Source organism: Alexandromys fortis, unplaced genomic scaffold (assembly GCF_014885135.2).
Source record: "Alexandromys fortis isolate MF-2015 unplaced genomic scaffold, M_Fortis_MF-2015_v1.1 scaffold_27, whole genome shotgun sequence".
Classification (NCBI taxonomy): domain Eukaryota; kingdom Metazoa; phylum Chordata; class Mammalia; order Rodentia; family Cricetidae; genus Alexandromys; species Alexandromys fortis.
Window position 1 is genome coordinate 13,764,837 of NW_026067952.1, and position 27,689 is coordinate 13,792,525.

The 27,689-nt window shown below is 46.1% G+C and overlaps 1 protein-coding gene across 1 annotated transcript; it reads right to left on the reverse strand.

Moving 5' to 3' along the window:
• Positions 1–787: 787 nt before the first annotated feature.
• Positions 788–27,683, reverse strand: Pofut1 (protein O-fucosyltransferase 1). The gene is made up of 7 exons (XM_050150816.1): positions 27,431–27,683; positions 25,332–25,453; positions 20,846–21,028; positions 19,675–19,787; positions 9,377–9,569; positions 7,387–7,629; positions 788–3,272 (listed from the first exon to the last, which is right to left on the reverse strand). The coding sequence occupies exons 1-7, from the start codon at positions 27,570–27,572 to the stop codon at positions 3,084–3,086; spliced, it is 1,185 nt and encodes a 394-aa protein (XP_050006773.1). The 5' UTR covers positions 27,573–27,683; the 3' UTR covers positions 788–3,083.
• Between the last annotated feature and the right edge of the window lie 6 nt (positions 27,684–27,689).

Genomic DNA, 27,689 nt, shown 5'->3' on the forward strand with positions numbered 1-27,689 from the left:
GAACTTGAGAGCTTAGTCACCTGGGGGAGGAGGGCTCTCCTGTCCCCAGAGGATTAGGCTTCTGGGGCCAATGATGGGAGTGGACTCAGTGCCTTGTCCTGCAGGACTCCACAGAAAGGGTACCCATGGCCTTAGTGCCTGGAATTTGGAGATGAAATACAAGAACAGCCCTACCTAAACTCAACCTCCTCCTGTAGCTCGGGTCTTCGGGGTGGTGGGGAGGCTCTTCTCTCCCCACTTCCTCACTGCAGACCCTATTGGCGTTTCCCTGGGCACCCATGCTGATTCATTTAAAGACTCAGGGCGAGTCAGGTGAGACAGCTCACACCTGTAATCCCAGACTTGTGAGGCTGAGACAGGACTGGGATTCTATCACAAGCCTTGGTTATATCAAGAGCTTAAGGCCAGACTGGGAGACAGAAGACCCTCCAAAGAGAATAAAACAATAAAAAAAATCTAGCTGGTAAAATCCTGACAACTGTGAAATCAGTTTATTAAATTCACAACTTTTTTTTTTCTTTCCCTTTTTTTTTCTGAGAAAGGTTTCTTTGTGTAACAGAGAAATTGCTCTGTAAACCGAGCTGGCCTTGAACTCAGAGATCCACCCACCTCTGCCTCCTGAGTGCTGGGACTAAAGTTGTACGCTACCAGGACCCAGCTCATAATTTTTCATAATTTGCATCATCTTAAAGAAAAAGCTTTGCAGGTAGTCATTTTCAAATCACAGTAGTAAAAACTGGGGACACATTTAAGGTGAATCACAAACTATGGATGGAACACCCCTCAGTGGAAGTTTACATAATTAAAAGCATTTATTCATCTATGTGTGAGCAGTGAAAACACAATGTGTGGTTAAGTAAAAACCCAAGACATTAAACATGGTTATGTAGATTGGTATCTTTAAAAAAACACTGAATTACAAAAATAACTTGATATGCTGAGACTGTGGCTTCTTAGACTACCTCCAGCACAATGGGCAGGCTGCTCACCCCAGCCAGCACCAGCCTCGGCTTTTACCCCTCCTCTCATCCATTTTCTCATAGGCACAGGCCAGGTCTCCCTCTTCTGTCTAAAACCTGTGAGGAGGCCCTGTGGTCTCAAAGTGTTTGTCTACTGCTGCCCCCTCACTGTCTCGCTGATCCCTTGTTGCACCCCCACAGGCCAGCCTGGGGCCTTGCATGTGCGGAAGTTCTCTTTTAACTTAAAATGGCTTCCCTGTAAGCACAGCTGTGGCTTTTCTTGCAGGACTCCCCATCCAAAGTACACAAGCTTTGCCTTCCTTTCTGGATGCATTCCTGATCCTTTGAGGCTTTCTCTGCTGCATCCCTCTTTCCTTGCACATAGTAGGTGATCAGTAAACACTTCCTGAATGAAATCACGGAGCTATCCAGAGGGCTGGAAGCTACTGGTAGATTTGGTCCTCGAGCTGGCAGTGGAAGTCAACAGCAGGTATACAGCAGCAGCCAGGGTGGCCCACTGTTTCCCCAGGTGTCCTGCGGAGCAGAGTCTAGCAGCAGACAGAATTGAATTCTAGAAGGCCTGATCTAGTTCACCACCCAAAGCTGTGCACCCTGGGGGAATCATTCACCCCTCCCCCCTCAAAAAGAGAAGGAAAATAGCAGGGCCAAAGTAAACAAAAGGATGCACATAAGGCACTAGCACAGTGCCTGGCCTGGACAGCTGGCAATAAGCAGCAGCTAAACCCCACAACAGCTACACAGGGAACTTGGTCTCTTTCACATTTACAATGTGTACTAGCTGACTTGACGCTTATAACCTGTCAGACAACACTTACAGGGCACAAACAGACATAGTGCAGTGCCTGCCACACTTCAGGAACTCTGTACCAATCAGGATGGTCTGCAAGGTCACACACCGAGGCCCCCATCTCTCAATGTCCCCATGCAAGGTGGATTTAGATCCACCGGATGAAAACTCGCAGGCTCTCAGGAATGAGAACTGCACTCTCAGACCTCACTACCCCAGCAGTGTACTGGCTGGAAGGACAAAGGCTGTTCCCAAGCTGGGGCTTCACAAGGCTTCTATGCACTAATGGAGGCTTGGAGTGCAGTCCTTGGGGAACAGCTACGTGAGGGCTGAGACCACAGGCAGAGGCTGGGAGAAGGATCTACCAGACAGCAGCCTCCAGCACCCTGGTTGCCCAGGGATGGTGCTGAGGCCCTAACACCATCACCTGCTGTGTGAGCACTTACCTGTTGCAGAGCACTGCATAACTGCTAACTCCAACCTGCAGTGTTCACCACAGAGCAGCCCAGGGATGATGGTGGCTGGGCCTGCAATGGGGATGAGTCTAAGGGTCCTTTAGGGAATCCCTGGAAAAGCGGCCAATAGGCCACCTACTCCTTGCCTTTGTATTTATAAGGTCACTTTAGGTATCTCTGCTAAGGGAGTCCATGGACTTTAAAAAAAAAAGAAGGTGGCTGGGCCTGCAATGGGGATGAGGCTAAGGGTCCTTTAGGGAATCCCTGGAAAAGCGGCCAATAGGCCACCTACTCCTTGCCTTTGTATTTATAAGGTCACTTTAGGTATCTCTGCTAAGGGAGTCCATGGACTTTAAAAACAAGGGCGAGTTTTCAGGTAGTCATGGCTTTGCATCAAAACTATAGAAATCAGCTGAGTGTCTTGCTACACACCTGTAATCTCAGCACGTAGGAGGTAGAGGCAGGAGGACCAGGAGTTCAAGGCCAGCCTGGGCCATAAGAGATCATCTTAACCTCAATCCTTCCTCCCTCCCTCCCTGACACCCGAGTCGAGAAACCCTATAAAAAAATATCTTCCTCTTTATGAAGTAACTGTTTGAGAGAGTTCAGCACTGCAGGCTGCTCTGAGCAGGGCAAGCCCAGGCCAGAGGTGGGCTGCTCTGTATGTGCGTGGTTCCCTGGAAGCACAGGGAGCTGAGAGCAGCTCTGGCTGGAGAGAATGGAAGTCCGTGTCTGGGATGGAATGCCTTCCTCTTCTAGGAAGTCCCTGGTACTGTTCTCCATCTCTCCCAGGACAGAAGAGGCGCTTACAGTCCCAGAACATCCTTAGCTGCCAAGTCTGGCTGGGGGCTCCAGGTGGGATCAAAATTCATCCCGCAGCTGAGAGGGTTTGTCCATGCCAAAGAAGGATGACTGCCTCCCGTGGAGGTCCCGCTCCCGCTTCACGAAAGCAGTGAAAGAGGAGACACAGTTGCCAATGAAGTGGTCAGCCTGGCCAAGGATGTACAGGTCGATCTGGGCCACCTCAGGTTTCAGGCTCACCACCTTCACCTGTAGGGAGGAAGGTAAGAGCATGAGCAGGTGCCAACAGGCCAGTCTCAACATTCCTCTCCTGACTGAAGTTTCAGACAGAGGGAAGATTGGAGAGGATGAAGATGTGCGTTGATGTCTTTGAAGTGTGCCCACCTGAGTCCTGTCTCCAGCCCAGCTCCCTGAGCGATTCCCGAGCTTCCTATAGCACGGTTTCTAATTGGTTTTAATAGTAAAAACCCTGGAGTCAGATATTAGGGGGTGAAAGCTGAAAGATCAGAGAAGCAGAGCAGCAGCCACTATTTCTTACCTCTACGAAATCCTCAGACCGAATAGGGTATCCTCTCTATAAGGACTGAATGCCCTGAGTTCCTGTGTCCTTCCGCCTTTTATTCCTCTCTCTGCCCAGCCAAATCCCTTCCTGTCTCCACCTCCCTAGTGATGGGATTAAAGGTGTGCGCCACCACTGCCTGGCCTCAATGCTAACTAGTGGCTCTGCACTCTGATCTTCAGGCAAGCTTTGTTAGACCACAAACAAAACATCATTACACGGCTCCTACTGGATGGAACCTTCCTCTGCCTACCCTACAGTGCCCTCACAACTCACTGAAAGGCTGCCCAGGCTTGGAGGTGTACTCATGTGACCTTAGTAAGCACAAGGCCCTGGGTTGTTCTAGTCCCAGCATCAAATAGTCCTCCCAAGAAACCCCTCATGTCAGCTATGCGCTGCTTGCATGCTTCCCTCAAGCTGGACACGGGAGCAAGGATCATGCTCCCCCCTCATCCTGCTGTCAAGATGCCCTCCTCTTCCAAGTAGCATTACCAGGCCCGATGTCCTTACAATCTACTGACGCCTGTGACCTTTGCAAAGGTAGGTCACTACCATCTACCAACCCCTGCGACCTTTGCAGTGGCAAGTCACTTCCTGTGAGAGGCTACCTCTCCCTGGCCTGACCGACTTCAATAGCTTTTCCCTGTCTCTCACTGCCTCTTCTGGTCTGGTCGCTACAGAACTGCTGTAAGAGACTTCTGAGACACCCATCTCCTCTGACCTGCTATCCAAACTGCATACCCTTTACAGGTGCCCTGGGCCTTTCAGATAAGGATGGCAAGTCATCAATGCACCTGATAAGGCCTGCTCAGGCTAGCTCTTCCATCACCCACCGTCCTTACAGCGACAGCCACCATCTGCCAAGCACCCTCCCTTTTTGTTTCTCCTTAGGGCCTTTACAAATACTGTTCCTTTATGAGGTGTCCTAGCTAGTTTTATGTCAATTTGACACAAGCTGGAGTCACCAGAGCAGAGTGAGCCTTGGTTGAAGAAATGCCTGTAGAAGACTGGGCTGTAGGCAAGCCTGCAGACCATTTTCTTAAACAGTGATTGGTGTGGGAAGGCTCCCATTGGGGTGGGGCCAACCCTGGGCTGGTGTTCTGGGTTCTAATAAGAAAGCAGGCTAGCTTTAATCCCAGCGCTTGGGAGGCAGAGGCAGGTGAATCTCTGTGAGTTCAAGGTCAACCTGGTCTACAGAACTAGTTCCAGGAAAGCCAGGGCTACACAAAGTTACCCCGTCTTGAAAGACCAAAAACAAACAAAGGCGGGCTAAGCAAGTCAGTAATCAGCCTCCATGGCCTCCAGGTTCCTGTCCTCACTTCCTTCGATGATGGAACAGTGATATGAAAGCTCAAACCAAACACCAGCCCCAACTTACTTCTGGCCATGGTGTTTTATTGTGGCACTAGTAACCATACCTAAGACACGGGCAAACCTCTCTGTAACCGGTAACTGCCAATCACCCTTCACTTCAGATCACGTGGCACACTTCTAAAGAAGTCCTTCCCAAGGCTCTTAGAGCCCCCCACCATGCACCCCAGTACATGACTATCTCTGTTAACACCCTGGCCTGGGGGACCTGACCTGAACCTTTGTTGCTCTGCTCAGTCTCAACATACACAGGTTTGACAAACCCTGTCCTCACTCCTGTTTGCCACCCACAAAGTCTTCTCCAGTCTAGGCTGTGGTCCTGAAGGCAGGACCACATTTCATTCATCTGGGTTCCTAGTTTAAAGGTGTAAGGTGTCACTCAGAACAAAGAAGGGACCTGGGGAGGTTGCTCTGTCCGAAAAATGTTTGCTTTGCAAGCAAAAAGACCTGAATTCCACCCCCAGAATGCATATTTAAAAATCAGCACTGCTACATTTGGTTGGTGCCTTCAATCCCAGCACTCAGGAGGCAGAGGCAGGTGCATCTCCTTGAGTTCAAAACCAGACACAGCTACATAGTGATACTGTGTTTTTTATTTTTATTTTATTTTTTTTAAAGAAAGTAAGCTACCTTAGTGGCGTGTGCTCAAAATCCCAGCATTGGGAAAGGAGGCAGGTAGTTCAGGGCTTGCTGGCTAGCCAGCATGGTCTACTTGGTGAGTTTCAGGTCAGTGAGAGAGCTTTTCTCAAAGCAAAAGGTAAATGGTGCTTGGCGTGCTCTGACCTCCACACACAAATCTGCATGTGTGTGGACACACATGCAAATGTCACACATCACAAAGGGGAGGAGGAGAGTAGAAAGTGAGCCCATGGGAAATGGGGCTGAGGGGTGGGGGCAGGGGTGGGGCAAGAACACCAGCACAGGAACAGGAAGTAGGAAATATCAAGAGGCTCATGGCCTAACAAATGCATCAACCCTACAGCTCATGAAACTCCCTGGGACTCTCCATGCTTCAGCTCTGCCTGGAAGGGCTCTGCTGTTCCGCCAAGGCGCCTGGGCTCTAGTAGAGACACTATCACTGTCATCTCACCAAAACCCCCCAAACAGTCCCACCCACTCCCTGAACTTACCAGCTCTGTCACTCCAGCCACAGCTGGCTCGCTCTGGGGCCTCGTAGGTAAGTTCTGCCCCTTCTAAGCCCATTCCTCAACTACAGCATGCAGGGGTAGTGAGTGGACCAGAGGGCTCTCAGCTGATTTCCTATGTAGGAAATGGGCAGGACAGACCAGAGGGTACTGGCCGCACACTTCCTGGTTGGTTGGAGCATCTTTTTTTTAGGGGGTGGAGCAAGTGAAAGGACAGAAAGGCATCCAATGACATAAGGCCAGGAGCTCCCAATGTCTGCCTCCCCCTTGATTTTAAACATTCAAATAAATATTCTCTTATCTATTTCTATATGTTGGAGTTCTTAGACTTGAAAACACTTTTACATAAGCCCTTGACAATCTCTAAATTATACTTCGTCACACATTTTTTTTTTTAAATTCATCTTCCTACCATCTTCCTCTTAAGGTCAGCCTAGCATCTGAGGTCCTCAGTTACTCTGGTCTCCTGAATGCTCACTAGTCGCTGAGCCACCACACAGAGGCACACTCACTCACCACTTGCTGCTCCCTGGTACTAGAAAAGTTCTGCTGTTGGGCAGCACTTCCTGAGACAGTCCCTGAGCACAAAGACCGTCCCTTTCATTCATTTCTGGTGCTAAGGAGCGCTAACTACTGAGCATTACTTTACAGCGGGAGACAAGTCTATCGGGTCACACGCTTTGGATGAGGAAACAAGCACAGAGCGCACAGTGCGTAGGATTCAAGTCTCCAGAGTACAGAGATGGTGCAGGCCTGTAACCCAGCAGAAGATCAGGAGTTCAAGGTCATCCTCAGCTACCTATTACATTTTTTAGCCATCTAGGTTACAGGAGACCTGGCCCTGCCTCAAAAATAAAACTAAACCAAACCAAAAAAGAGTATATGCGCTTAACTTCTCAGCAACTGTGGATCCTTCTCAGAGTCCACTATGTCCTTATTCAACAAAGCATCTGCACCATGTGTCAGGCACTGTCTTAGATACCAGGATGAGACAGGTGACAGAGAATAGAAGAGGGGTCTACACTAGTCTTGGGTGGTCTAGAACATGCCTCAAGGAAAGAAAGGGCCATGGAGACTCCAGGAGGGATGCGTGAACTTCTGGAGTGGAATGAAAACTGGAGAGAACTCGGAGATGTCTGAGTTGTGGACAGAAGGAAGGTTAGGAGAAGAGTGTGTAACCAGGTGAAGGGCCGGTGGGGGGGAGCGCGAAGCAGGTATGACAGCTGTGGGACTAGTGGAGCCTTGTTTCCATTCCCTCCCCGCTGTGCTCCCTCTAGGCCAGGCGTACCTTCTCTGTGAAGAGCTGCTGGATCTCTGGCACATAGCTCTCAGAGTCTGTGGCGATGTAGACTGACCTGGCATTCAGTGCCCTCACCCAAAGCTTCACAGCACGCTGGATTTCCTTAAGGTCGGGAAGGCACATGGTCATGGTGAGGGGGGCCGCTGTGCTGCGGCTGTAGCCCACACACTGAGGGGAAGCCATGAAGTGTGACCCTGCAGTCCCGTCCTTCAGCATGGCGCAGGCATTCTTCTACAGGGAGGGGTGGGCGGTGAGAAGTTAGAGAAGCAGACACAGGAATGGGTAAATGGGAAGGAGTCTAGAGTATGTACTGAACCAAGGACTTGGTGCATGTTAAGCACCATGTTCCACCACTGAGCTATACTCCCATCCCCAATATGTGTATACTAATAGCATTAAGAGAAAACCCACGCATGGTGAGGCTGATCTGTAATCCCAGCACTTGGGAGGTGGAAGAGGCAGGATCAAGAAGTTCAGGCAAGCCTTGGTTACACAGTGAGTTTGAGGCCAACCTGGGCTACACAGGACCTGGAGTGGGGGACATACTAAAACAGCAACACAGGTTATTTCTGAGTGGGGTTTGAAAAGCATTTTTCTGTTCTCTTTGTTATCTGGAAGTTGAGTGGAGCTCCGCACTGCCGATAAGGGAAGGCTTATCTGATTCCTGCCGAGGTGGGACTTCTGATCACTCCCCTGAGGCGCGTGTTTGCTATGGCTCCAGAGAGATAGGCTTTATCTGGCTAAGGTGGGTCCAGGCTATTTCTGGCTGGTTATCGAGTTTTTCTCAAGCACTTCGAGTTTTATCAAGCTCTTTCTTACCCTCTAATGAGATGACTACATGGTTTTTCTTCTTTGGGTATTAGAACAATGAATTTCATTCCTGGGATAGACTTTGCTTGTTAATACTTTGGACCTGTGCTCCTATGTTTACCAATTAAAATTTTTTATCTGAGTTTGATATTGGTTTAGGTTAGCTTTTTTCATACTGCCGGGATGGAACCAGGGCTTTGTGCTTGCTAGCAAATGCTTTACCACTAAGCTATACCCCAGTCTTGAGCATCTTTTCTCTTTCTGTGTTCCAGGAAAGAACAGATGGCAGCTAGTCATTGTACATATGTGAGCATGTGCATGGTTCAGACCGCTCACAGAACATTCTGAGCCCGATCCTTGGGTCCTTTTCCTTACAGAGGGGCCAGGGAGAGTCTAGAGGTTAACTGTGAAATTACTTTACTATTAATCATGTGTGTGGTGATAAGGCTCTGGCCTTGCCTCTATAAGGCAAATGATCTACCACTCTGCCATACTCCCAGTCTTATTAATGAACTTAACCTAACTTTTTTTTTCTTTCTTTTTTTCAAGACAGGGTTCCCTATGTAGCTTTGGGAGCCTGTCCTGGAACTAGCTCTTCTTGTAGACCAGGCTGGCCTCAAACTCAGAGAGATCCGCTTGCCTCTGCCTTCCAAGTGCTGGGATTAAAGGCATGTGTCACCACCATTCAGTTATATTTCTTTTTTTCTTTTTTCTTTTTTTGGTTTTTCAAGACAGGGTTTCTCTGTGGTTTTGGAGCCTGTCCTGGAACTAGCTCTTGTAGACCAGGCTGGTCTCGAACTCACAGAGATCCGCCTGCCTCTGCCTCCCTAGTGCTGGGATTAAAGGCGTGCGCCACATTCAGTTATATTTCATTTTCAACAGCAATCTACTTGCTAACTCAGTGGGACAGAGGACTTCTAGGCCAAGGGCCTCTGTCTAGCTTTCTGCCTAGTTTGGGATCTGACTTAATGCCTCAGTTTACCCATCTGCAAACAATGCTAGCTCTTCAGCAGGTGCTCTACCTACACACTCCTGACATGTGCTGTAGTAGCAAGATCATGATGTATAATCCAGACTTGGTGGAGTTAGCTGCCTCTGCTCCACCAATCACTACAGGCCTGGGCTCTGCTTAGGCAAATGTCAGCCAGAGAAAGGAAAAGGAAGTTACCCAGTCAGAGCCAATGCGCAGATGAATGCCCACATAGGGCCTGACGAGGTGGGTGCTGATCTGGGCCTCGCCTGTCTTCACCATCTCATCAGACCACACCACGTACTTCTGGAGTGCCCTGTGTTCCTCCAGGACAGGGAACTGGGCGGGGGCCCCTGGCAGTGCAAGCACTGGATGTTCCTTTGGAGAAAATCTAGGTATAAGACGGACAAGGGGAAGTCAGACAGAATGCACAGAGAGCCCTGCTACTACCCCCACGGGAAAAAGGACGGCATTGCACCATGCCCCAGAGACCCTGTGGAGAGGCCCCTATAACATGCAAGAGACGCAAAGGTTGTGAAATCTCAACGGGCTGATAAGAAACCTTGGTGGAGACAGCAGGCACAATATGCAATACTGTTCCTGCCGCACGGAATTTACAACCTCCTTTGCTTGTTTAACAATTAAAAATTTACAGTAGAGCATTCCAACATTTTATATATCACGCTGGCTTCCAGTCTGTGGTGTAGTAATTTATTCCAGGGTGGGGTGTCTGGACCAAGCCTTGCCCTTTTACCCACTCGGCGGGACTGAGTACATGAAGCTGCTTACACAGACAATGTTGGTCACACTCACAAAGACTGTGCACATGGGACAAAGCTAGTCATTCAGCACTTAGCAAATACTTACTGATTGCCTATGCCAGGACCCAGGAAGAAAGAGACCAGCAAGGTCCTACCGTCATGTAGTATACCAAAGGTCTGCAGATAACCCAGCACACCCTCTCAAGACTCCCACCACCACACAAAATCTTTTCTGCAGTGTTTCCACATCTTCTCTTTACTAAGCCAGGCTCCAATGGCAGTGCCCTCCTTCCATGTGCCTTGATCACTGCTTAGCACATGTGAGGGCTCGGGAAGACAAAGAATAGTAAACCTGTGTTTCCTCTTCAGCTCAACCCAGACTCCAGTCTAGCAACATAAAGCACTTTGCTGCCCATGAATTTACAATGCACTTTCTGACTCCAGACTTCTGCATTTGTCTCCTGTCTCCACCTGAAACATCTGCCCTACCCGCTGAAATCCCTTCTAGATATTACAACCAAGTGCAGCCACTCTGGAAATGTTTGTGGCTAGTTTCTCATGAAATCAGACATGCAATTACAATATGACCCAGTGATGGCACTTGTGGGCATTTATCCAGGGAAACGAAAACTTGTATTCAAACACAAACATATACACTAATGATCACAGCGGCTTTACTTCAACTGCCCTAACCTGGAAACAACCCAGATAAATACAACAGCACATCCATACCATGAGTTGTCACTGCCATAAAAAGCATGGGCTTTCAACACAAGCTATGGCACTTAAGGGAATTATTCTAAGGGAAAAAAGCCAATCCCAACAGGGCACAAACCATATGACTCCATTTGCATATTTTTGAAAGGGCAAAGGGAGAAGAGGTCAACGGCTGCTAGAGTTAGGGATGATGTGTGTTTACAGAGGCAGGTGTAGTAATAATATTTACATTGAAAGAATTACTCAGGCTGGGGGGGGGGGTGGCGCACGCCTTTAATCCCAGCACTTGGGAGGCAGAGACAGGCTGATCTCTGTGAGTTTGAGGACAGCCTGGTCTACAAAGTGAGTTCTAAGACAGGCTCCAAAACTACAGAGAAACCCTGCCTTAAAAAAACAAAAAACTACTCAGTATCTTAACTGTGGTACTGAATATATAAACCTACACTAATTATACAGAACTAACATACACATACACACAGTTGTGTATAAGCAAGACTATCTGAACAAGATAGGATCACATCACTGTCGAGATCCTGGCTAGGATATTGAGTCAAGGGTATATGACAAGATCTCTCTATATTGTTTATCACAACTACATGTGGATCTACAAGTGCCTAATTTTTTTAAAATAAAAATTATGAAAGGGCTGGAAAAATGACCCATGGGATAAAGGTGTCTAAGCCATATGACCTGAGTTCAATTCCCAGGCCCACATGACAGAAGGACAGAACCGACTCCAGTCAGTGGTCCTCTGTGTGCTGTCCTTCTAAACAAATGAATAAATGCAATGAAAGGAAAACAAAAAAAAAATGTAAAGCCTCATGAAATATTGTAAACCCTACAACAAACATGGAAAATAATTCATAGGCCCATAGCCTACATCAGCAGACACTAATATTGTTTTTTGCTTCAGAGTTTAAAACATACATACCTAGGGCTGGTGAGATGGCTCAGAGGGTAAAAGCATTTGCTACCATACCTAAAGACCTCATTGGTTCCCTGGAATCCACACTGAAGGCAGGAGAGAGCCAACCAACCTGTTCTCTGACACACACACATACCCCAAAGTAAACTAAAAAATAAAATAAATACAAAGCCCTACCTCACCATCTCTTTCCCTTTTTTTTTTTTTTTTTTTTTTTTTTNGGGGAGGGAATAGGAGATGCTGACCCTGGAGCTGCTTCTGTGTAGTCAACAAAGGGGAGGGGGGATAGAAGAAGGAAATAAACATGACTTTTTTTTGGTTTTTCAAGACAGGGTTTCTCTGTGGCTTTGGAGCCTGTCCTGGAACTAGCTCTGTGGACCAGGCTGGTCTTGAACTCACAGAGATCTGCCTGCCTCTGCCTCCCGAGTGCTGGGATTAAAGGCGTGCGCCACCATCGCCCGGCTTTTCCCTTCTTTTCTTCTCCCTCCCTGAAGACAGCATTTTCATGTATAAGTCCATTCATCATCCATCCATCCATCCATCCATCCATCCATCCATCCATGCCTTAATTTCCTTGTCTTATAATAGAGCTGAGAATAGCCCTACCTCATAACACTATTAAAAAAATACAATTACATATTTTAAGGTATAGAAGGTGATGTTTTGTATGCAATGATCAGCACAGTCAAGCTTACTAAGATACCCATTTATAGGGCTATTGAGAGGATTAATTGAATTAATATATGTAAAACCTTTAAAGCAGTACTTGGCACACAGAAAGGTCTCACAAAACTCTGGGCATCATTGTCATGTTGCATATAACCTAGTTCAACTTTTAAAAAACTGAACCTTATGTCTGATGATTGGACCATGTTGATCATGGAGATCACAGGGTCATGATGACATCTCCTGAGAATTTCCAGTTTGAATGAGTAAATCCTTTGTTAGCCAGTGAGGCTGTTTCACCCTCCACTCATACCACAGAACTGAAATGCACCTGACACCCATTCTTCACACTGACCCAAACACATTGATCAGCAAATGCCTTCCAAGCCTCCAGATGGGTCACCACTCACAGGCCTCAGTTCTTTGTCCTCTGCATTCTGCCACGCTTAACAACCATCATTTCTGCTGCCAGAACTGGACGGAACTAAGGACAGTGGCCCTAGCAGTCTCTTTACCATGATTTCCCCAGACACTGTCAGAGGCCTAAGCAGTGGAAGCAGGAGGAAAGGGTCCCCCCACAGCCTGGCTCCTGTTTACATGTATATACGTGGCAACAATGTACCGAGTCATATTACGTGAGAAGCAATTGCTTTACTTGCATATTAACTCATTTAATTCCCACAAGAGCCTTGTGAGGGAAGTGTGCCTACTATTATTTTACTGATAAAGAAACTAGACACAAAGAGGCTAAATGACATGCAAAGTCACAGGGTGGGAACTGGAGGAGCACGGTTTGCACTCACGCAGTCTGTTTCACTGTTTTTTGTTTTTCAGTTTTAAAGATGTACGTAAATGTGTCTGAGTGTATGTATGTATATCATGTATATGCCTGTGCCTGTGGAAGACAGAAGGTTCCAGATCTCCTGAAGCTAGAGTTAGATAGGTAGTTGTGAGCTGCCTGATATGAGGGCTGGGAATAACCTGGGTCCCCTGCAAGAGCAGCAAGTGCTTTTGTTTTAGACAGTCTGACTACGCAGCTCTGGCTGCCCCGAAACTATGTAGACCAGACTGGCTTTGAACTTACAGAGATCCTCTTGCCCCTGTCTCTCCAGTGCTAGGAGCCATCATGCCTGGCTCAGCCAGTGCTCTTAACCAGTCCTACTAGTTGTCTTCTTGACCCCTAAACACTACTCTCATCTTCCCTCCCAGACAAGGAGCACCTCCTCATAGGGGTATAAGGCTTACTTCTCTAAGCCACAGTCCCTAGCACAGGCAGCAGGTGCCATACATATTTTTAGAATTGAATGTGAGGAATCAAGGGCCTTATAAAAATACCAGGGCATGCTGATGGTGGTGGGTAGAGGAGGAAGAAACTAATATTGCTTGAGCACTCTCCGAGGGGCTAGACCCTGGCTGATCTCTTCAGGTATCACCTCAGGGGCCTCTGAAAGGAAAAGAGCTTTTCTGACCTAATGGATGCTGACTCACTAGAATAAATTGGGATTTATGCCCTTCCTGCTCTCTTGGGAAGAGCTTGGAACTGACCCTTGGTGAATTCCAGTTTTGGAATGTCTATTCCTGTGCCCTGGACCTGGGCCAGCACAAAGCTATCCCAGTAGGACCACATCAGCTGTGGCTCAACAGGCAACAAGAGATCAAGACTCAGCTGCTCACTCTCCCTCAGTGCTATCTGGGAGAATTGATTAGAAAAGCTGGAGGAGCCTTAGTTGCAAAGAAAACCTAACCAACTCCACCAGCCAACCTGACCATTCCCTCTTAGGTCCAGAGAAGGCTGGCTTCCTGCTGTTGAACCTGGTGAACTTCAGTGGTACATCACCATCACACCCCGGCTACTGAGGTCCTCTAGGCTCAGCATCCATTTATGGAACCAGTAGATGATACCACGCTGAGTACAGAGGACACGGAAACACAAGCAAGGCAGAGTCTTGCTCTCAAAGTCCCTGACATGACAGACACTTTCCCTCCTGCTCTTTGCATGGTAGTTCTGGATTAGCCTTTAGGGCTTCATAGATTCAGCCATATAGGTCTTGCCAATCACACATGACCTCTATTGTCTTCTCAGGTTTCAGCCTGGGAGAATGACCAGCAATGTACTACAGTTTGGTTATGAAATCTTTCAAAGGCTCATGTGTTGAAGTCTTGGTCCCCAGTGCAGCACTGACCAGAAGTGACTAGAGCACGAAATCTCCAACCTTATCAATGGATTAATTCACCAAGGGGCTCATAGGTTGAATGGACTATTAGGAGGTATGGTTTAGTTGGAGAAAGTAGAACACTAAGGGAATGCCCTAAAGGGTATTGTCTTGTCCCTGGTCCTTCTCCTTGGCTCTTTCTGCTTCCTGTCCACCATGTGAGCTGATTTAGTCCATCATATGCTCCCTGCCACAATACTGTGCCTCATTATAAGTGCAGAGGTAGCAGAACCAAGTGACAAGTTAAAGCCCTTGAAACCATGAGCCAAGAGGAATCTTTCCTTCTTTAAGTTCATTTTCTCTGGTATTTTGTCACAGGACAAAAAGCTGCCACGATATACTCAGATATCTGTTCTTTATACATGAGGATAATTTCAACACAATGGTCCACATACTTCCAAGAACAAATTGCTGAGAGCTGATGGTAGCAATGGCTTTACTGAAGGCCACTAAGAATATGCAACATGCCAGGCAGTGGTAGTACATGCCTTTAATCCCTGCACTTGGGAGGCAGAGGCAGGTGGATCTCTATGAGTTAGAGGCCAGCCTGGTCTACAGAGTGAATGCCAGGACAAGCTCCAAAGCTACACAGAGAAACACTGTCTGGAAACCCCACTCCTCCCGAAAAAAAGAAAAAGAATATACAATAAATAACAACTAATACTACATAAGTCAACCCACCAGATGAGTAACTCTCTGATGGAGGGCCTCACTAGGCAAAGACCATAAGTCACTGGCTACAGAAACTGGTCGCTTCTGTCTGTAATTTTTCCCATGTGCCACTAACATTCCTTCCCTAAAAACAGCTGTGGGTATTTTCCCCACTGCTTGTGTGTTTACCTAGTATATACAGTCCATCTACTGGGCACACATACAGCTGTGGATAGTCAGGAAGATGATTTCTGCTTAATTGTACAATTTTGATGATTAGAAATAATACTAGAATATTTTTGAAATATTCTAGTTATTGAGTGCCATGCCTCAGTTAGAAAGGCAGCTTTTTATACATTTAGCTGATTTTAGATTTCAGGGCAGATTCAAAATAGACTAGTTACTCCTGCAAAAATACATAAAGGCAAGTTCTAAGGTGTCTGTTTGTTGAACCAAAGTTAAGCCGATAACATTAAGACATAACACCCTGCAGCAATTGAGTTTCTGCACATACTCCTTGCTTCAGTTTGTGGTGCAGGACTCAAGGTACAGCCAATTAACTGTTTACTGTTTCAGTCCTGAGTTTCAATGTCACTCCCTGTCTGGGAATCCTGACCACTTAAAGCTATGTGCCTGCTCTACTCACCATGCATGGTCAGCATGACCTCCCTAGCCTAAGAGAAACCCTGTGACTTATCATGTGTCATTAGAATGGGTCAGATCTGTATACGCAACTCATAACTGTCCAGAGTGGGTGGTTGAGGGAGGTGTGCGCAGCGAGAGCTATGTGTAGAAGGCGGTATGTGCCGAGAGAGTTGTGTAGAAGAAGACAGACTGTGTAGAGATGGAGCAGCAGCTGTGTAAAGATGTGTAAGAGGAGATTGCTGGGCTGGAGAGATGGCTCAGAGGTTAAGAGCACTGCCTGCTCTTCCAAAGGTCCTGAGTTCAATTCCCAGCAACCACATGGTGGCTCACAACCATCTGTAATGGGGTCTGGTGCCCTCTTCTGGCTTGCAGGCATACACACAATGTTGTATACATAATAATACATAAAATAATAATAATAATTACCTAAAATAAATAAGTTTAAAAAAAAGAGGAGATATGCTGAAGAGAGATGTATAAGAGACAGATTTGTAGGCAGAAGAGCTATGTAGCTGTGGAGAAGAGGTGTATGAAAAATGTAGCTGTTTTCAGAAAGAGATTTTTTTAAAGATGAAGTAAAAGAGCAAAGTTACCATCAGAAAGTGTGTGTTTCTTTATTACGCCTCAGACAGAAAAAGTTTAACCCTCGCCATATTCATGGATTTTTTTTTTTTTTGCACACCCTAGGTACAGTCTTGGAGCAGGCTTGCTATCACAAGACTATGATAGCAAATAAGCATACGTTATCTGTTGAATTGAAGCTCTACCACAGGACTCACAGACTGGGAACCAGCAGAGCGGAAATGATCCATGTGGCGGGAGACAAAACAGATGAATCAAACTGTGCCATTCAGCTTTAGCATGAGTGAGATCTGGACGCATGCTTCAATACTGACAAAGCCTGAAGACAACATGCTGCTATGTGAACAAGTTAGACTTAAACAGGCAAATACTACATGACTGTCAATCCAATGCTTGAGGTTCCTAGAATGGGTGAGCTCATAGCGAAATTAGAGTCAGGTATACTGGGGAAGGGAAAGTGGGGAGTGACAATTAGCCTTTACTGAGTACAGTCTTTGGCTGAGAAGAGGAAAAGGTTCTGGAGATGGAGGGTTGCAATGGCCGCACATTACAATGTACATAATGTGACTGAGTTGTACACTTATAGTGGTTTTAAAAAAGCTCATTGAGTTGGGCATGATGGGGCACATCTGTAATCCCAGCAAAGTAAGGCAGAGGCAGGAAGAGCATCAAAAGTTAGAGGCCAGTATACATAGCGAGTTGCAAGCCAGAACCTGTCTCAAAAATACAAAAACAAAACAAAAAACCCAAAAAAACTCCATCAACATAAATATACATACATATAATGCTATTCACTCTTTTAAACTCTCATGTTTTCATGTTTGAAATTGACCCTGCTAAAATTACTGTTTACAAGTTCAAGACCAGCCTGAGCAAACAGCAAGTTTAATTAATGTATGTAGATGTGTTCATGGGTATAAATATACTGAAGGGCAAATGCACTTACAAAGGACTAATGGTGCTCCTGTAGCAGTGGGATTAGAAAACATTTAATTTTGCTGTTTTGTTTTTAGACAGGGTCTCATGTAGCCCAAGCTGGCCTTAAACTTACTAATGTAGTTCACACTGGCCTTCAACTCCTGATCCTCCTGTGTCAGCTTTCTGAGTGTGAGAGTTACAGGTCTGAGTCACCATGCCTGGCAATTTGTTTATTGAAAAACAAACAAACGAACAACAAAACCCCCCAAAACTATCTAGTCTGTGGTAGATATTCTTTCTGAACTACTCATTGCAAAAAATTAAATGTTAACCTGTATTTAAACTTTGTATAAAGAAAATAGAAAACAAGTTCCAAACAAAACAAAACAAAAAATCCAAGTCAAAAGAACTGTCCAAACTGGTGATAGCATATGCCTTTAATCCTAACACTCAGGAATCAGAGGCATGCAGATCTCTGTGACTTCGAGGTCAGCCTGGTATACAGAGAGTTCCAGGATACTAGGGCTACACAGAGAAGCCCTGACTCGAAAAATGAAAAGAAGGAATGGGTTTTTGGGTCAGACTCTGCTATTTCAAAGTTCATGACCTTGGACTAAGGGATTGCGTTCTTCTCTGCTTCTTGTTTTATGCAGACATCTTAGATGACCATACCATTCCAAAGATTCATTAATCCTGAGCTTAAGCCTACCAAGACTTTAGGAATAGTGTGGCATACAACATGTATGAAATGTGTTAGCTCTTACTACTTTATTTTTATTTATTTATTTATTTTTTAATTTTTGAGACAGGGTTTCTCTGTAGCTTTTGGTTCCTGTCCTGAGACTAGCTCTTGTAGACCAGGCCGGCCTCAAACTCACAGAGATCCGCCTGCCTCTGCATCCGCCTGCCTCTGCATCCGCCTGCCTCTGCATCCCGAGTGCTGGGATTAAAGGCGTGCACCACCATCGCCCGGCCAGCTTATTTTTTTTTTAATATTTATTTATTTATTTATATGTATACAATATTCTGTCTGTGTGCCAGAAGAGGGCACCAGATCTCATTACAGATGGTTGTGAGCCACCATGTGGTTGCTGGGAATTGAACTCAGGACCTCTGGAAGAACAGGCAATGCTTTTAACCACTGAGCCATCTCTCCAGCCCCAGCTCTTACTACTTTAAAGATTCACATGCAGATCCAAGTTGGCTATGTGGTAGCCTTACTACCTTGGGTATTTAATCATTGAGCTCAGCTTCCTTTTGTAAAACTGAGGACTGAGAAATGGGTAGTTCAGTGGTAGAGGGTTTACCAACATGTGTCAACCCCCAACATTCTCAAGATGAAACTGATAATAACAGCCATTTCATTAAATTTCTTATAAATACAATTAACATAAAGCATATGAGTGAGAGCTGACTGCTTGCTTAGTATGCTCCATACGTACACTTTCTACGCTAGGAAGCAAATTCTTTAGTGGAAACTGGGACCAGAGACCTCGAATGGTTTTCAGTCTCCTGAGAAACAGGCAAAGCTGGGTTGAGCTCACAGTGTTCACTCCTGTCTGTATTGCTGCTCCTATTACTCCCTAATTAATCTGTTTTTTTTTTTTTTCCTTTTCTTTTTCTCAAGACAGGCTTTCTCTGTGTAGCCCTTGCTATCCAGAAAAACTCTGTAGACCAGGCTGGTCTCAAACTCAGAGATCTGCCTCCTGAGTGCTGGAATTAAAGGCGTGTGCCACCATGCCTGGCTTTTCAGCCCATTCTGACACAGCCCAGGCTCTTTCCTGCACTGCTAGGGCCCCAATGACAGATTCCCCATGCAAGGATATCAATCTGACTAGACTGTGGTCTCCAGAGAAAAGGGCTGGGCCATCCTCATTTTTGCATACACCTTTGGTCTCTGAATACTGTGTCTCACACATGACAGACGCTCCATAAATATTTCACAGCTTGTGCCTGTGTCCTGCTAACCTATTTTTTTTAAATAAGGCCTATGGCACACAATTAATAAAGCCTAGCTAGTAATTATGAGGGTGACATCACTTCTCAGTCTGCACCCGAGCTTTTCTCTAGGCAATGCTTCCAGTTTTTCACCCTGTGAAGAGGAAGACAACAGGGGAGTGATTCTCACGCCTGGAGGAGGAAATCGACATGCATGTGACTGAACAATGTTCTTTTTATGACATCCCTTATCAGCCGAGAAACTCTTGCTCAACCTTGGGGCAGGTCAACATCCCGCTGTGTCAGGCGATGAGATGGAAACAGAGCACATAGGATCCCAAGTTCAACAGACAGAACACAGTGCTTGCACCTTTGGTCTCTTACAAGAGGGTGGAGTAGAGGTGGAAAGGCCAGGAAGGAGCTGGATGCCTCTGAGCCCCAGCCCTCCCTAAACTCAGTACTGCTATCCCCTCCAAGTACCTCTGGATCCATTGTTCTTTGTAGGAGGCACTGAAGGAAATGCCTGTGAACAGCTCCGACTTATTGAAACTCACATGAAACTGGTCCCAGAATGGTCCAAAGGGATTTCCTTCCTGCAAAAAGAGAGCAGTGGAAAGCTTAGTCAATGGGAGGGCAAGTTACCTGGGGATGAGGCCAAAGAACTGCAGAGAGGGCCTTGAGAGATGGATGGCGAGACACCCGGTAAAGAATTCTTATAGGATGGCCCCTTGGCTAGGGGCTGAGGGGAGGGCTTGTGCTCTTTGGGTTTCCACCTGTGTGTGAAGGAATCTACTCTGTTCACATGTCATATACCACTAACCCTGTAGTGGTAGGTTTGGGCTGGAACTATGCTAGGAACTAGTGCACTGGTTCTCAACCTTCCTAATGATGTGACCCTTTATAACATATGTATGTATATATGTATATATACATACACATACACATACATACATATATAAAACCTCATGTTGTGGTGACCCCTAACCATAAAATTATTTTCATTGCTAGTTCATAAAAGCATGTGTTTTCTGATAGTATTAGGAGCCCCAAAGGGATTGTGACCCACAGGTTGAGAACCACGAAACTCAAGCTTTAAAAAGATACTATAGCATGCCACTTTTCAAGATGAAATCAGACTTACAGAAGGTAAGACATGTGCCCAAGGTCAGACAGCTGGTAAGGGCAATATAGGGGGAGACAAGCTAGGCACTTTTAAAATTTATAGCTTTTCTACCACTTGTACCAAAAGATATTGGGGTGTATCATTCACAAAATACCAGAAATGCACATTTTTACTAATTATCCATGACAGCTCTTGTCCTGCTGAGAAGTGGGAGAACATTAAGAGCCAAGCTACACCATGTTGGCCAAGGGCTTCCTTACACCATGAGGACATCATCAGCATCTTTCTCATGGAGCAGTCTGCATGTGGGACTGCTGTGCGGGCATTAGTTACTATGCTGACAGCACTTCTGCTCCAGGTGCTCTTCCATACGGCCTACATTCTATACGCCAGCTACAACAGGTAGAGACAAAGCTCAGACAAGTGTGCCAAAGGTGACACTGTTAAAAATGGCCAGAAACAGACCACATCCCCATCTTTCCCCACACTGCTACATCAAGGGCCTCGAGGACACAGAACAGGCTCTACCTTCATGGGACATGTCTTCTTATCAGGACTCCGCTGGGCTGCCACCTCAAAGCAGTATGCCACCCGCTTCTCAGGGGGCCAGTGGGTGGGGGCCAGCTTTTCCATGAAGTCCTCTAGACTAATAACACGATGGTAGGCTTGGAGGGGCTCCAGCTTGAAGTACTTCTGGTAGGACACATGGAGCTAAAGGAGAAAAAAGAGGGGTACAGGTCTCCATAGTAATTCTAAGGCCCAGACTAGGTGATATGAGAGGCCTGGAGTGGGCTTCGGCTCAAGCTCAGTGGTAGAGTTCCTGTCTAGCATGCATGAGGCAGTAGGCTTCATCCCTATTACAATAGCCACGACAAGACACCAAAGTTAGGACAAAGACAAACTGAGAGAAGCTATCTTCCAGCTCAAGAACAAACAGCAGCATCTCTGGTGTTCAAAATGCCTGATATCTACAAGGAAAGATAGGTGAGTGAGACAGCAAACATCTCACAGCAAAGGAACCCAAACAGCCCATACATTCAAAAGATGTGCGGCCTCACCAGTAGTTACAAAAAGCAGGCTGCTGCTGTAGTGGCTTTACTTCTCTCCTAAGAGGAGAATTTTAAAGTCAACTCTCATTTTTGGAACAAAGGTACAAAACTGAGCTCTATGGCCCTCTCTACATGGCTGCTGGGAGTAATGCTTGCTTTGGGACAACTACTTGGGGTGCATACCCAGAGCATGGCATGCCCCTTCTACAGACGGTATTCACTCTGAAGAGGCTCTGGTACTTCCTAAAGGAAGTGTGGATGGCACTCAGTTACTCAATGGAAGCCAAGGAAAGAAGCAGTCACATCACAAAGTCCATGAGGGTAGTTGCCGTCAAGCAAGAGACCAGGGTTAGCAAACTTTTCATCGACTTGACCTGCAAAGCTTTGTTTCTTTTCAAACAATTCTTTATTTCTTCTCATTACAGGAATGCATGATATCAGAAAAGCATGCACAGTGGTGCATGCATGTGATCAGAAAAGCATGCACAGTGGTGCATGCATGTGATCAGAAAAGCATGCACAGTGGTGCATGAATGTAATCTGACCACTTGGAGATCGTGGTGGAAGAGCAGAGAGTTTGAAGCCAACCTGGGCTTTATAAACTTCTGTCTCAGAAAATCAAAATAGAGATGATGAGGCAAGAAGAAGAAGAATATGTTCACGAGGACCACTTCCAATCAGGTGAGTTCATGGATGGCGGTTAGAGTCATCATCATAAGTTCTAAATTTTTTTTTTTTTTTCTCGAAACAGGGTTTCTCTGTGGTTTTGGAGCCTGTCCTGGAACTAGCTCTTGTAGACCAGGCTGGTCTCGAACTCACAGAGATCCGCCTGCCTCTGCCTCCCGAGTGCTGGGATTAAAGGTGTGCGCCACCACCGCCTGGCAGGTTTTTAATTTTTTTTTAAATATTTATTTATTTGTTATGTATACAATATTCTGTCTGTGTGTATGTCTGCAGGCCAGAAGAGGGCACCAGACCTCATTACAGATGGTTGTGAGCCACCATGTGGTTGCCGGGAATTGAACTCAGGACCTTTGGAAGAGCAGGCAATGCTCTTAACCACTGAGCCATCTCTCCAGCCCAGGTTTTTAATTTTTTAAAAAAGTTTTGAGTCAGGTGTGGTGTATAACTGTAATCCTAGCACTTTGGAAATAGAGGCAGGAATTCAAGTCATTCACATTGCAAATCTGAGGTCAGCCTGGGCTACATGAGACTCTCTTTAAAAACAAACAAACAAACAAAACCCAAAAAATAAACCAAACAAAAGAATAAAAATTTAGCTTAAATATATTCTTACAACACCATGAAACAAAATCTGGATTCTATCCTACAGGTCAAGGTTTCTCAAAGCATATCCCAAGAGGTCAGGTGAAGTAAAAAGGTTTCAGAGCTACAGGTGTGGTAGTGCATCCCTTTAATCCCAGCACTCAGGAAACAGAAACAGGCGGATCTCTGTGAGTTTGAGGCCAGCCTGGTCTACAGACTGAGTTCCAGGACAGTCAGGGATACACAGAGAAACCCTGTCTTAAAAAAAAAATCAATCAACCAATCAATCAATAAAGTATAAGGCTCCAGAGTTGAAGAGATCTAGAAAATTCTGTTTTAAGCTGGCTTCTTTACTGCAGCAGGGCTCCTTAAGGCCTTTGCTGTGCTGTTGTATATCCTCAATCTAAAAACTTGGGATAATGGGAATTGGAACTAGCATTTCTGAAACCAGACAGAATTTTTTTTCTTTCTTTCTTTTTTTGAGACACTTGATCTCACTATATAGTGGTAGCTAGCCTGGTACTTGTATGTAGTTCCGACTGGCCTTGAATTTACAATCTTCCTGCCTCAGCCTCCAAGTGCTAGATGTACAGGACTTCATCACAGTTAGCAAGGTTTGCTTTTCTGGAAGAATTGATCTGTTGACAGAGAGGAGATTGCACTGACTACTTAAGAACAGAAAAGGGAGGGGAATTATGGAGCTACTATAATGATTATTTATTCACTTAGTTTTATTTTGAAAGAAATTTGGAGACATTCCCATGTAGCCCAGGCTGGACTTAAGCTCAAAGCAATCTTCCTACTTCAGCTTCCCAAGAGCCAGATTTACAGGCATGAGCCACCACACCCAGCTTATTAAGCATGCAGTTAATATGTACCTCCCATACATCTAAGTGAGATATGAAGTGGTCTAGATACCAAAGAAGGTGAAGCTGAAGCTTTGAGAGCTGAGTGTGTATTCAAGAGGGGCATTCAGGCCGAAACCTAGAGCCCAGGTGAGTAGAGATGGTGGATACTGAGGCTGGAATTGCAGATGGTGACACAGGTTTGTAGGCAAAATAGCAAGTGTAGCTCCAGCGTTCTAAATCTGAGATACCTATGACAACTAAGCAGACCTGAGTGTCTAACGTAAGAAACACAAGTCTGTGGTCAGAATAGCACCTGTACCAGAGGCGTACTGGAGGTGTAAGAAGAACAGTGAACCCCATCTAGTCAACGGCACCTACAACACTCAGCTAATGGCAGCAGCAGCTGTTGCTATTCACTGAGTGCTGACTTAGTTCCAGGTGCTGTACTCAGCCTTGTACAAGGGTCTGCTTACCTGACTCAGAGGAAGGACATCACCAGCAGAACTATGGGTGAGCCCTGACTGAGGCACAAAAAATGGAACCTTGCTGAGGTCAGGACTGCAGAAGCCATGTCCTGGAAGCCAGGGGAGGAGGAAGTTTAAGAACAGGAGAGGCTCATAGGGAGTCATTGGGTGGTCAGGTAAGACATAGTTTGAGAAATAAACCTTGATTTGGCAATTCTGAGGTCGCTGGTGACCTCAGTGACAATAGTCACTTTAGGAACTGGAAGCTTATTTGAGACAGGTTGTGACATCCATAGAAAGTAAAGAAGTGGAGACTCAGTGTGACAGCTGGCTGAGAAGGCTAGGATACAGCAAGCCAGCAAGACAGAGACAGATGAGCAATAAATCTGTCCATAAAGCCTAACAAGTCAGATCTGAGAAACTTCCTGTGTCCTGGTTCGGTATACTGAGGAGCCTAGCAGATTCTAAGAGGAAGACCTGAGGCAGGATCAAGGCACTACTTTCAGTAACGCATTCAATCCTCATCACGAGGTAGCCAACCATCACAGGTTATCGTAAAGGTGAGGAAACTGAGGTACAGAAATATGAAGTAGTTTGCCCAGGCTATACAACTTCCATGCAAAGAAAAAAAAAATACACACAGAGAAAAAGCATTGGAATTAAAAACGGTGTTCTGTTCATGCTAAGTATATATTTTTTTAACTACTTAACTTTTTGTTAACTACTTAAACTTTTAAAGTCAATTCTTAAATATTAAGTTCCCACATCCAGGTCTCTGGGGACATGGTGAACAGAAGGAAACAGAAGGCCATGGGAAGACACAAAGAATAAGCTAAGTATCAGCAAATGATGAGAAAGTTATGCCCAGGGACCTCTTGCTGGGATGAGAGGCAGCACTGGAGCCAGACTCCCTGGGTTGGTAGCCTTGAACATACTACCATCTAAGCCATGCCTCAATCTCTTTTTTAAAATTGATAAGAGCACTTATCACCTACTATTGACCAATAGGATGTTCGCAAGGCAGGGTGAATCAGGACTGGAAACGGAGGCTTTAGTTTCAAGATAGTCTCTGGAAGTAGTCAGCCTTGGGGTTGAATTCAAGTACTACCCACAGGCTGTGCAATCTTGGGCAAGTTACCTCACCCCTCTAAACCTGGGTTTCCTCGAGGATGAGCTGTGGGAAAGATGAGTTAATCCTCACACAGTGTTCAGATAGTGCCAGCACATGGCAGGTGTTGGGTAAAAAAGTTGCTATTTCAAGGAAGACAATTCTAGGCAGAGAACAGGACAAGCCTGGAGTGGAAGTGAAAGCCAGAGGCCTTAGAGTCAAGCAAGTCAGCCAGCACGGGGAAGGTGGACAGGGGCCGAAGTTAACACACGTACTCACATTGGTGAAAGGAGGCTTGTGATGCTGGTACTCAATCCATGGAGGTACAGCCAAGGTGCGGTTCAGTAGCTTTGCAAATGCCAGGGAGCCCAAGAAGTGATCGGCCTGGTTCCCAAAGCGCCCTGGAAATGGTAGATTATGGGTAGAGTGGTCTGGGGCACTAAAGGCATGATGTATGAAGTGCTCAGAAAAGACGTACATCTGAGATGGGTGAGGGTCAAGTCACCCAGGTGAGTTAGTAACACTGGCACCTAAGAGGTCTAGGCTTCCACATTTGACATGGCTTAGTCACTCCAGATTCCATGCCACTTCCCTAACATGCTCCATGATCCCTACTTGTTCTCCTTGCCAGGAGTGTCCTTTGGTCTGTTTCCACTTACACAAGAAGGGGGGGGGTGACCCTGATACCTCATTTGCTAAGACACTTTGATCACCCCTATCCAATTCTCTTGCTCTCAGCATGGATTTGAGTTATTTTATTTTATTTTTTGAGACAGGGTCTGTGTAGTCTTGGCTGGCCTGAAACTTGTTTTATAGACCAGGCTGTCCTTGAACTTGTGACAATCTTCCTGCCTCTACCTCCTAAGTGCTAGGATTACAGCTGTGTAATCAGATTATGGATTTATTTATGTGCCGGGGATTTAACCTAGGGTCTCAAACTTGTTGCATGCATGTGTGCATTACTATTGAGCTATACCCACAACTTGGGTTATTCGCATTTGCCATTTCCCCTCAAATGTCTTTTTTCCCCCCACTTTCTGGCTTTCTGTATCAACTGTTTTTTTTCAGCCTGTGGATGTTTCGCATATAAAGGCCTATTTGGTTTTTGTTTTCTTTTGTTTGCTTGGTTTGTTTGTTTGTTTTGCCAAGTTCTCACTAGGTAGTCCTGGCTGCTCTATGTAGATCAGACTGGCCTTAAACTCACAGAAATCCACCTGTCTCTGGCTTCCAATTCTGAGATTTCAGTTGTAAGCAACCACACTAAGCTATCATCGATATGGCATCCATTCATCCACTCCAAAAACACTGCAAGGCCAAAATGTGCAGGATGCCACAATATAAAATGTTACATGTTACAATATAAAATAGGGCAAAGGTAAAGATCTCTGCCCTCCAGGCACTCAGTCCTAATTCAGGTTTGGAGACACCAAACATGAAAACAAATTCATTAAGAAAGATTTTGAGAGTTGCAAGGAAGAAAACGAAAAGGTTTGGTGATGGGAAACTAAGGAAATTACTTGAGCAGAGATCAGTGGGGTCAGTCCTCTCTAGTATGTATGCTAAGGCCTCAAGGATGAGAAGGGTGGGGTGGGGGCAGAAATTAGAGGAGGCTGTTCCAGGAAGAGGGAATAACTCATAGACCTTTGTGTGTGTGAGGAACAGAAGAAAGCAGGTTAGTGTGTCTGTAGCTGGAGGGCCAAGGGAGAAGGGGCATGGAGAAGACCAGAGTGGAGCCACCTCATCCAAGATGACAGCCATGGTCAGGTATGCAAGCAACTAAGGGTTGTAAGAAGGAATGAATTTTTCAGTGATGATCTACTATTCCATTTAAATAGCATTCCTGGACTGGTTCTTAAGAGTCCTTGTTATCTTTTATTACCTCAGTTTTTATCACCTTGTACCAAATTATTCACGTACTTAAAAAAACAAAAACAAAACTTTGGTTTATTGTCCGTCTTCCTAAAATGAAAGATCTACAAGGGTATGTATGAGATGTATCTGTCTCATTCACTACTGGCACAGAAGACAGCGCCTGGGACCAAAAAAAAAAAAAAAAAAAAGTGGCACATAAATACTTGCTGAATGAATGTAGGAACTGCCACGATTTAGCGCGGGCAAGTCTTGCCCGACAAACTCCATTTACTGGTCTCGGATTAGACCTTGAGTGAATCACTTAGCTTCTCCAGTCCGACGAATGGCAAATTGAACACTAGTGGCCCGTCTGCACCCGTGCAGCTAGGACAGCGAAGAGCACACTTTGTCCCGCTCCAGGAGGTCTCTCCTGGACCTAACGAGGCGTCTCTAGGAGCCTCGCAGAAGTGGCTCCGCCTCCCCAGCCTCAGTTTCTCCATTTGAGCAGTGGGCTCGGGAGGCCTTACCCATGCAGGGACAGTAGAGCAGGTAACCGGCCAGGTCCCAGGAGTCCGCCAACCGCCCCCGGAGCGGCAGCGGCAGCAGTAGCAGAAGTAGGAGAGACGCCCGCAGCAGCAGGTGTGGCGGTGCCCACGCGGCGGCGCCCATGTCGGCGGTGGAGCCCCAGAGCGTCGCGGCTGAGAGGCGGGGAGGGGGAAAGCCGAGGCGCGAGTGGCCGCCCCGCTCCCGACGCTCCCCGCGCGCCGCCCGCGCGCCGGCTTGGCC

What these genes read in the sequence shown, in the direction of transcription:
- Pofut1 (XM_050150816.1), bottom strand. Translation starts at nt 27,572, where the DNA reads ATGGGCGCCGCCGCGTGGGCACCGCCACACCTGCTGCTGCGGGCGTCT. An exon ending in GCTCTACTGTCCCTGCATGG is followed by an intron (nt 25,454 to 27,430) that starts GTAAGGCCTCCC and finishes TACCATTTCCAG; the next exon opens with GGCGCTTTGGGAACCAGGCC. An exon ending in ACAAGCCTCCTTTCACCAAT is followed by an intron (nt 21,029 to 25,331) that starts GTGAGTACGTGT and finishes TTTCTCCTTTAG; the next exon opens with CTCCATGTGTCCTACCAGAA.